Source organism: Sabethes cyaneus, chromosome 2, assembly GCF_943734655.1.
Source record: "Sabethes cyaneus chromosome 2, idSabCyanKW18_F2, whole genome shotgun sequence".
Classification (NCBI taxonomy): Eukaryota; Metazoa; Arthropoda; class Insecta; order Diptera; family Culicidae; genus Sabethes; species Sabethes cyaneus.
The window spans coordinates 221875170-221885949 of record NC_071354.1 but is presented as its reverse complement, the minus strand read 5'-3'; the positions used below and the strand labels follow the sequence as shown (position 1 = coordinate 221885949).

At 43.3% G+C, this 10780-nt stretch overlaps 2 protein-coding genes across 2 annotated transcripts; one reads left to right on the top strand and one right to left on the bottom strand.

Moving 5' to 3' along the window:
- The first annotated feature begins 873 nt into the window (after positions 1-873).
- On the top strand, positions 874-9606 carry LOC128737923 (E3 ubiquitin-protein ligase SHPRH). Its single transcript, XM_053832699.1, has 5 exons — positions 874-1061; positions 1120-2672; positions 2732-3740; positions 8405-8930; positions 8993-9606. Exons 1-5 carry the CDS (start codon positions 908-910, stop codon positions 9573-9575), a joined length of 3825 nt encoding a protein of 1274 aa, XP_053688674.1. The 5' UTR covers positions 874-907; the 3' UTR covers positions 9576-9606.
- Positions 9598-10649, bottom strand: LOC128737928 (proteasome inhibitor PI31 subunit). The gene is made up of 2 exons (XM_053832704.1): positions 10385-10649; positions 9598-10318 (listed from the first exon to the last, which is right to left on the bottom strand). The coding sequence occupies exons 1-2, from the start codon at positions 10526-10528 to the stop codon at positions 9656-9658; spliced, it is 807 nt and encodes a 268-aa protein (XP_053688679.1). The 5' UTR covers positions 10529-10649; the 3' UTR covers positions 9598-9655.
- Between the last annotated feature and the right edge of the window lie 131 nt (positions 10650-10780).

Sequence of the window (10780 nt, the reverse complement as noted above, 5' to 3'; positions counted from 1 at the left end):
ATTTTGACGGAAAACCTCTATTAACGAACCACCAATTAACGAAACTTTGCTGTATATCGGCAAACTATTTTTGTTAGCGAAAGAAAAGAAAAATATCTATACAGTTTTTGTTTTTTAACTTGGACTAGTTCCAAACCGACTGTGAATAAAAAATATTTTCAGGAGGATAAACAAACGCTTTCGGGTTGTCAGTGAATTGCTTATCCAGTTTTTTACGAGCCATAAAGGTAGACGTGTTCGTAATATATGAATGGCATTTTTGACATTTCCAAATAAATCGCACGTTTTCTTTTCGTACATTCCTTTAGTTTTACCGTGAATGCACCGAACGCATGGAAAGGTAACGTGCTATGTATTAGGGAAATGTCAAACAAGCCGTTCAAATATTACGAGCACGTCTGCCATTATGGCTCGTAAAAAGCTATCCAAAATGCTGGTTGGGCCTTTACTCAGATTTTGAGTAAAAATTCTAATTAATTTTGGCTACTTGCTACCAAGAATTGAGTTCACTGTGACAAATAACATATGTGAGTGTGTGTGTATTAGAGTATTATGAGCAGTTTTAACAAAGTTTTAGCTCAATTGAGTCTAATTACACGTAAATTCATTTAAGAATGTACGTTTGGCTTATTCCCCCGTTCCAAATGTTAGTCGTGATTCATTTCTCGCTATGAACTGGGACGTCATATTCAACTGACCCCAAAACAAATTCATTGCCAAATGTTTGAGTTCATTTCTGTAAACAACAAACATTTTTTATAATTCATATAAGTAAAAAAATGAAAAATGTGCAGTAGAATGTCCTTTATTTTATGTAGTGCTAAGAAAAAATTTCAATAGTTTGCAGTCGGGTTTGGATTAAGCTAGATATCAACGTTTGCGAATAAATAACATATTACCTAGTTGCATGATGGAATACTGTCTTGCGGATATAGGAATTCATCGGAAATCGTCCTCAGAAAAGAACTCGGAGGATTCGTTTGGTAAGCCGCTTTTCTCCTACTTGAGAGAAACCTACTACCAACTGGATGAATCACTAAACATCAAATCGTTTTTGCGAGGTTTGTATAGATTACTATTACCTACGGGTTTTCGTGTAAGAAATCGAAAATTTTGCAGATGTGGGCCGAATTCCGGAATACGAACTAAAACATCGTACCGATGCTTCCGACAGTGATACCGTGTATTTGGCACTTTTCTTGAGACGACTGCGCCCGGAAGAATTCGAAGATGTGGGCTGTATTGTGCAGCGAAAGCGAATGGTGGAGCTGTTTTTCGATGAGGTGGAACGGAATGATTTCGTCCGACAGCAGGAGCTGGAACTCCGTCCTGAGCAAACCGATGGCAGTACCTTGTCGGTTGCTCAGTTTTATGAAAAACTGCGAGAAGCGCATCTGCACGACGAGCTGGATCCTTCGATTCCACCGGAAGTTAGCCATGAGCTGTTAAGACCAACCCTTAGACCATATCAGACAAATGCGATTCGCTGGATGCTGAATCGAGAAACCATTCCACAGCGTTTACCCGCTCAGTATGCAAGGTTGAGGAACGCAAATGTGCCGGATGTAAATTTCTATATGTACTTGGATAGTTTTGAGGTTGTTGACGAGAAGCCCTCTGATATTTGTTTACCTCCAGGAGGTATTTTAGCAGATGAAATGGGTATGGGAAAGACTGTCGAAATACTAGGTTTAATGCTGTTTAATCGTAAGAGAAAACGTAAGCTACAAGAACTTGAAGCCGAGGATAGTAACCAAGAAATACTTAAAGGTGAATTAAAATGTATATGCATTAAACGATCATTGAAAGGATTAATTGCATGTGGAAAGTGTGGTCTACAGCAGCACAGAAAATGTGTGCTGAAAAATTCGATTGCTGAACCATCTCGGTACATTTGTCCCGAATGTTGGCGATCGGAGCCCCTGGTCGAGGCTGGTACAACAATAATTGTATCTCCTGTTGCAATCAAAATGCAATGGGCCTCGGAAATTACGAAGCATATTAGTGATAAAAATTTCAAAATATTCATCTATGAAGGTGTTTCTCAGAACGGTTGGATTAGTCCGGCAGATCTCGCTGAATACGATGCTGTTTTAACGGATTACAACGTTTTGAAAACGGAAATATACTACACGACGGCTAATGCTCGCACGTCTCGACATGAGAAACGGTTTCTTAGTCTGGTATCACCGCTGCCGTTGGTTCGCTGGTGGCGAGTGTGCTTGGACGAGGCCCAGATGGTTGAAGGGGTGCACAATCAGACCACTCGGATGGTAAAAACGCTTCCGGCTGTACATCGGTGGACTGTTACCGGAACACCGATTGAGAAGAGTATGGATAATCTGTACGGATTGGTACACTTTCTGGATTACGCACCGTACAATGATTACCATATCTGGCAACAGTTGACGTACAACTACCAGCTCGGCAATCCGGTTCCACTGCTGACGGTGATGTCCCGCATAATGTGGCGAACATGCAAAGCAGCAGTTTTGGATCAGCTCGGCATTCCACCGCAGACGGAGATCGTTCACTACGTTACGATGTCGGATTTGCAGAGTTTTTTCTACCGAATGGAACATTCCCGCTGTGCTGCAGCATTTCACGAAAAGGCCGAAAAGCTGGGCAACGAAATTTGTGTCTCTAGAATGAATATTCATACGTTCAACTTGGTAAGTGGTCATAATCGTTTTTATAATTGCAGAATTAAAACCTTTTTTAATACTTGAAGCTGATGGAACCATTGCGAAAACTGCGCCAAGACTGCACGATTGCATCAATCATTCATCGGACGGATCAACTGACCACGAAGAAATTGCTGACTCCCACCGAATTACGTGAACACTTGATTACCAATAACGAAAATGATTGTAAAGCACAACTGCGATCGGTAGTTTCGAGCATCAACGGCATGGCAGCAGTACACGTGATTCGGAACGAGTACGATCAGGCTATACGATTGTACAAATCGGTGCTGCGTTGGGCGGATGATTACAAAGGTACGATCAGCGTCGATACACTACTGCAGATACATGCACTCTACAATCTACTGGACGTTGTTGGAATGAAACGGAATGCAGGAGAGGAAACTCCCGCAGAAGAAGTTGCTGCTTTCGAAGAGCGATGCGCCAAACTCGAGTGGAAGTACATCGAGGTGTACTCAAATACGGTGAAAAATGTCGAAAAAGAACTGATTTCTACGTCCGAAAAGGTTCTGGAAACTTCTTCAAGATTAGGTCACAAGATTGATGGTCATTGGTGGCGTATGATACTTTACCAAATTGATCGAAACACCGTCAAACTAGACAATTTTCTGATCAAACTTAACGTCGAAGTGCGAAATCATTGCGGGATGGCTGAAGAGATACGCTCCATGCGGGGGTTGGACTACTCACTGACGATTTGGTTGGACAAAGTTAAGAAACATCGGGAACAGCTGAAGAAAGCATTTGAAATGATTAACTATTTTTGCTCGAATCTCAAACCAAAGCACCTTTGGCCGGAAAAAGATCGGGATCGAATTGAAAAGTTGGTGCGGGACGCCTTTCTTTGCCATCTGGACCCGGAACTGCCTGATTTGCCCGAAAAGGAGAAACGAAAGCGGCCGACCTGTGTCCTGTGCGAGGTTAAAACTATTCTGAATCAGTACGAGTGCCAGATTTTCCAGAAACAATTTATGGAAAGTACCAACACCACCGAAGGCAGCTGGCAAATGACATCGAATGAGGTGATCATCAGACGTAAGTGTCCCTATTGTTTATTTTTATTTATTACTAAAAAACAGATTTGTTTATCGTACTGGCTACTTAAAAACTAGTAGTTAGTATTCTAAAGCGCATTTTCAGTACGTTGCGGGTCTCGTCAAAGCCGAAGTAGGGCATGAAACGGTTTAAGTTGCATTGTAAGCCGGTTATAATAGTACTGAAGGTGCTGTAATTAGCTCTCGGTATACACAGGAAAGAATTGTTCCGTGTTATAGGTTGACGTCGTTAAAACCAGAAAACCCAACTGTCCGAGATGGCTGCCTTGTGAAATTCCGGAAAAAGCACGAGGTGAGAGAAGTGGGTTCGAATCCGGTTATAATTGGCTACGATTATAGCTTGGTTCGATCAGCGGATCTCCAGCTTGAGTAAAGAGGAACGTTACGCAACTACTTGAGCGTTGCTTCAATGAGCCTTTCTTACTCAGTTTTCTGTTCTTTCCCCTTCATGCCTTGTCCCCTTCATGCCTTGTCCCCTTCTGTTTGGATACTATCACCTTTGTTTCATTACTTTTTTTTTTGTATGCCGGAAGGGCATTGGGTGAAAAGGCCACTGCGACAGTATTAATGATCGTCTCTTGTGGCAGGCCCCGATTGCTGTACACAGTTTACGGATCGCTCATACCCATTGATAGAGTTGAGCGGAATAGTTGTAATCCTGTGCCCCAATTCGGTACTACATGGTTTATAATGTCAATGTCCGTTTTGGGATTTAGGCTCCATACCTGATATGGAGTAAGAAGGAAACTTCCTAAGAAGTTGTGCCATGATAATGCAAGAGCTCCGCAATAGTAGAGCAGATGCGCAGAACTTTCAGGTTCAGAGTTACAAAAGCGGCAGGTGTCGGATGATACCTTGCCGATATTCTTTAAATGATAAAGAGCGGGGCTGTGTCCTGTTAGGAGTCCCATATTCGTGCGTAGTTCACTACGAGTTAAATGGTGTAGTTTTTTAGCTACTGCAGAGTTTGGGTAGATAAACTGTATAGCTTGTCTACAACCCTGTGTTTGATTCCAACGGGATACTATTTCTAGCTTATCCCATGTCATCAATTCGCCTTTTACGGCGGATGTGGAGGTGCCCAGAAACGGTTCAGGACCAATAAATTGCTGAGCTGATCCTTCTCTTCCTAGGTTGTCAGCAAATTCATTGCCCTCGATTCCGCAGTGACCGGGCACCCAAAATAATAAAACTTTGTTTTGGCGGGAGAGTTCCCTCAATGCTGTGCTGCACTCCCAAACTAATTTGGACACGCATTTGGCGGACTTTCGCATGTCTGTACTTTCGTTGTTTCATTACTTTCTTCTACCGTTCCCTCCGTTGATTGTAAAAATCTACCGTTATAACAAATTAATCCTCCAATACCGAGTTTGTCCAGTTTTGCAACGTCTGTCTGAGAGAGGTCGTCAAAGCAATTCATTACGTATGAAGTGAGTGTTAGTAGATTGGTAAGGGTTGAGCCTTGAATCCGTGCTGCCCATCGGCAATGTACTGTTGGATGAACGTTGAGGTTGGCACAATCACAACAAGCACTGAGTTTCGATAAAGCAGAGATCCATCTGTAGTTGTCTACGTTTCTTTTGTTACCCTATTTATGTACTGGAAACATGTAAGCTGCTTCCAAACATAGGAAAATATACCTGAGCTAATGGATTAGCTAAATAGACGTCGGATTGGAGCAACCAAGGGATCGATAAAGTTCTTTAAAAAAAAATTGATGCTATGCCATCCAGTGCAGTAATTGCTTCTATTTCAAACAGACTTTCATCTTCAAACACACTGGAGAATATCTGCGAGAACAGTGTCGTCTCCAAGGTACATGGCTGCTAGAAGACCGTCGTCTTTCCGTCGGGCACAAAAAATTTCCAAAACGACTTGGCATTTCGTTTCAGTTTGCGTTCAAACTTGTTTTAATATTTGCGGAAGTAGTGTTGACTAAAAATGAAATGATAGAAGAAATCAATCTAGATTACAGGCAACGATACTTAGCATGCAAACATGGACACGAATTGGAACATGGAACATACTTACCGTTGCCCAGCAGGGCAAGCTGGCTCAACTTGCAAGGGAAATTGGCCACCTGAAGCTTGAAATCCTGGGGCTGAGTGAAGTCCGCTGGCCGAGTACTGGCGAGCACAAGACATCATCCGGGCAAGTCTTGCGCTACTCTGGCATACGAGGTGAAAATGCTACACGAGGAAGAGGAGTTGGATGTCGACTGAGCCCAGCGGCACATGCGATCCTGATGAAGTGGGAACCGATAAACGAGCGAATTGCCAGATTAAGAACAAGGATTAGAAACCATACAATACGCGCCAACGGGTGCTGCCGACCTGCAGGAAAATGAGAGCTTTTACAGCCAACTGAATAGCGTAGTTGACAAAATCTCGAAGGAAGACATCCAAATCCACTTGGACGACTTCAACGCGAGAATTGGCTCAAACAACGCGGACCTTGATCGTGTCATGGGACGCTATGACCTAGGAGAGATGAGCGAAAACGAGAAGTTGTTTACAGAATTTTGTGGTGATAACATCATAGTCACTGGTGGATCGCTCTTTCCCTATAGTCCAGCACATATAGTGACGTGGGTTTCCCGCGACGGCAGAACAGAAAATCAAATCGACTACGTATGCATAAGCCGAAAATGGCGAAGGAGCCTTCTTGATGTACGCAAAAAACGCAACGCTGATATTGTATCCAACCATCACCTCATTATCGCTGAGATACGGTTCCGCGTCGCACGTGTCCAACGACGAGAGAAGAAAACAGTGTTTCGCTACGACGTATGTCGATTGGAGAATCTAGAGCTGAAAAGGGCCTTTGTCGAACAACTTAAATCCCGAGCCTCGGAGTTGAAATTGAAGCAGCCATCAGTATGAAATCCAATACAGCGCCAGGAATAGACTGTATTTCAGTCGAGATACTCAAAGCAGACTCATCTTTGTCAGTTAAGATGATGCATCAGCTTTTCTGCAATAACTGGCGTGGCATCACGTTGCTCTGTATTACTGTTAATGTACATTATTGCGTCAGCGGAAACAATGCAAAAATTGCAGGTATTTATTAATCGCTGCCTGTGATATATCATTGGTGCCTGGTGGCTTGACAGCTGAATTGGATATCTAATGAGGAACTCCATTGTCATAGCAAAAGAAATTCGTGAAAGTCGCTGGAAGTGGATCGAGCACACCTTGAGGAAAGGAGCGAATGAGATCTGCAGAGAAACACTCGATTGAAATCCGCAAAGACGGCGTAGAAGAGGTAGCCCCTTAGGCTCATGGCGACGCAGCTTAGGCAATGACATCTGGGTTGCAGACGAGAACCTGTCCTGGCGACAGGTAAATTGCCGGTAACCATCAGCAATGGAGATCTCGGATTTCATCCGTTTGTTTTGGCGTTGGCGTTTGTTGGCGGCCATGGACGCATAAGTAAGTAAGTGCTGACTAAACTTTTTGTAGCGCCTGTTGAGGGCCTGGTAGTGGTTTCGCAGTGATTGACTACCTCTCCAAAGCAGCCTTTTTTCGGTTTTAGGGCGACGTAATGTAGCGTATATCCAAGGTAGATACGGCTCTTTGCGTATCGTTCTTTTAGGCACGTGGCGGTCAATAATATAATTTAAAATGTGTGAAAAGGTTGAAGCAGCGGCATTTACGTCATTCTCGTCTAACGTCGTATCCCAATCGATACTGTATAAAAGATTTTGGATCGCGTCGAAATTAGCACGCTTGAAATCATAATCGTAACGGCGGACAATGACTCCAGCTGTGAGATTCGGAAGCGTATTATTAGCGAGCAGACTAAGCTCTCCTACAAAGTGTACCCTGTACATCACGTTCATTCCATCTACATTCTGGTAATACACGTGAATGTTGGCGTGCTGGACATCACGTTATTCAGTTGGATGACGCTAAGCTGGAAACGGGAGGCGAATCAACGGTGGGATCTATATTGGCAGTATTGCGCTTGTCTGGAGAGGAATTTTGGAAGCCTCCTTTACTACATCTAAACGCAGGGCCGGACTGGGAGTTGAGCGCTGGTTTTGTTCGTACTGCTCACAAGTTTTGGTAATATACTCGTACGGCATGGTTATTATTCACGTTTGCTAGTTGCAACAACTCCTAAGCAGATGAACGCGATGGATACCTCCTTGAGAGAGCGTTGGGAACGGAGCCTCGATGACGAAGGATGTCACTACAGGAGGCATTGATACGGACGGAAAGAACTTCAGGAAGTAAAGATGATCTGTAAAATCGGTACTTGCCTGGGCGGGTTGAGGATTTCCATCATTCTTTTTGATTCCGTTGATGAAAAAATTATAACAGGACACGCATTCACTTCCCGAGGTCCATTGGTTACGGATTTCTGTTGGAGAATGGAGGATTGCTCGCCGAAGCTAGCTTTATACATGGAGTTGTCAGTGATGCTCGTCATACAGATCGTGCGCAGTAGTTTTTAACGCTGGTGCCTTTAAATTCTCTGAACAGCAAGCGTTAATCAATCACAATCATAACATTGATTGGTTTGTGGATAATAAAATGGTGAAATCATAAGATCAAGATTTCCTGAATAAACAATACAAGATTCCGTGAATAAACAATATCCAGTTTTATTTATTGTCATATTTTTTTTATATTTTTACAGAAATACATTCCTTCTCCAAGAAAGAACACTTCGATGAAACAGTCATCGGATTGGGTGACCTGTATCTGTCCTATCTGGATCGTATAAAAGCTGAATTTAAAGAATATTCCAAGTACTGGGTTGAAATCAACTACACAGCGGCGGCTTACGATGAGCTAAACATGTGCCGCTCACGGTTACAGGTCGTTTCGTTAGAGGAACTAGAGCAGAGTAACACCCGTAAAACAATCCAACAAATATTGGACTGCGAAGTGGATGAAACCTTTGAAGATCTGCAGCTTCAGAAAATGACCTCCGAGCGAGAGTTTGTACGGCTGAAGGGAACGTTGAAATACCTGCAACATTTGGGAAGCACCGAGGAAATCGATCCTTGTCCAATTTGCCGAAACACACCGGAAAAATACGCGGTGCTTCAGTGTGGACATCACTTCTGTATCGTCTGCGCACCGCAGATCGTGCGCATTGCTCGAAGCCAGGGAAATCAAATCAGCTGTGTGGTTTGCCGTCACAAACAGCGGGTTGCCGAGTTAGTTTTCAGTCAAATAAGATTTAATTAAATTATCCCTTACAATTTTTCTTCTACTTCAGCATCTACTACGTAACACGCTCGCAGTTCGGGTCTTCGGAACAGATCAACGTACGAGGAAACTACTCTAACAAAATTCTCAAAATGGTAGAAACCATCCTGGAGTTGAAACGCAAGGAGCCGGATGTTAAAATTATCATCTTCTCCCACTGGGATCCGATTTTGATGATGCTCGCAAGGGCATTGGAAGAAAACGGCGTTACCTATCGAACGAGATCAAGCAAATTTTACCGCAGTATCGAAGAATTCAAAGACTACCGTAACGAGATAACTTGCATGCTTTTGCCGCTGAAGGCCGGCTCGAAAGGGCTCAATCTGATCGAAGCCACTCACGTCTTTCTGGTGGAACCGATCCTGAACCCGGGCGAGGAACTGCAAGCGATCGGTCGAGTGCATCGTATCGGCCAAACGAGGGAAACGTTTGTGCATAGATTCATCGTCCGAAACACAATTGAAGAAACAATTCATGAAACCATTCAGAACGACAGCACCGGCCGATGGAGTTCGCAAGAAATAACGGTGGACAACTTAGAACAGCTTTTCCAACTAGAAGAACCCGACGATGGATTGATAACTCTGAATTGAATATATCACATTCGTTAGGATTACCGAATAAACGTACCTTTATTTCGATTTTTTCTCTCTGAAATCAGTCAGTAAAAGCTTTACATAAACATATCATCGTAGCCAGGCGGTGGCATATGATCCGGGTCCGGATCAGGGTTACGGAACCGTCTCGGATCGTTTCCAACCAGGGGACCGAAAGGATCGAACCGTGCTCCCGGAATATTTCCGGGCGGTCCCGGCAGCCGAAGGTTTCCCAACGGGTTAAATCCTCCAGGTGGTTGGAAAATCATGCCTCCTCCACGACCAAATGGATCCAAGTCACCACGTCCAACGTTGCCAACGCCGAGCGGGTCTGATCTTTCTCTCAGTGAAGAACCAATAGTTAGTCTCTGAGACAGTGGTTCCTGTTCGACTTTCGGTTGCTCTTTAGCAGTCTGTGTTTCGGTGTTCTTTTTGTTACTTTCGAACACCGGCTGCAGCAGTTGCTCCCGAATGCGATCCAATACGACAGGTAAATCATCGATCAAAGTCGTAGCCGGTCCTTTAATTGCTTTTACTGTGTTTTCAATTGAAAATGTAGTGTTCGACACGTTCAATGTCTTAACTTGAAGCAGATTAACGATCATAGTTCCCTCGCTGTCGATGCCGTGCAGAATGTACAGCTGATCGTTGTTCACGTAACGCAAAGCGTAGGAGTGTGGATTACTGTTCCAGCCTTCCGGCAGCAGTTCGCTTGTTTCTTCCGAGTTGGAAAATGTTTTCTGAAAAAGGAACCAATTTTCATGTACGCTTCAGGGGTATACAATCATAAGGAGAAAGATACTTACATCGTCACCAATTCCAACATTGCGAAATGAGTTTTTAATCAAATACCAGTGAACGATGGTAATTAGAACATCTGATTTGGTTTGGATGGAATTTTCAACCGTTTTGTAAAGCAATTCCAAACCGAAAAACTGTGAATCTGCCATTGTGAGAAAATTTGAATTCGAAAAAACAACACTAATCTTCCGGTTTAGCACAAAAATTGTTCTGAACAGCCAGCAGATGAAAATATAAACACAAACTCGAAGCAAAACAGATAGCTTTTTGATCAAAATTGTACTGTCATCTTGCGCATTCATTCGTATCGTGATGCGTTCATCTTGCACTTGAATCTGGAATGAATTATTCTACACGCTAAATATGTTTAAACTTTTTCACGTTAATACGGAACTCGTTTA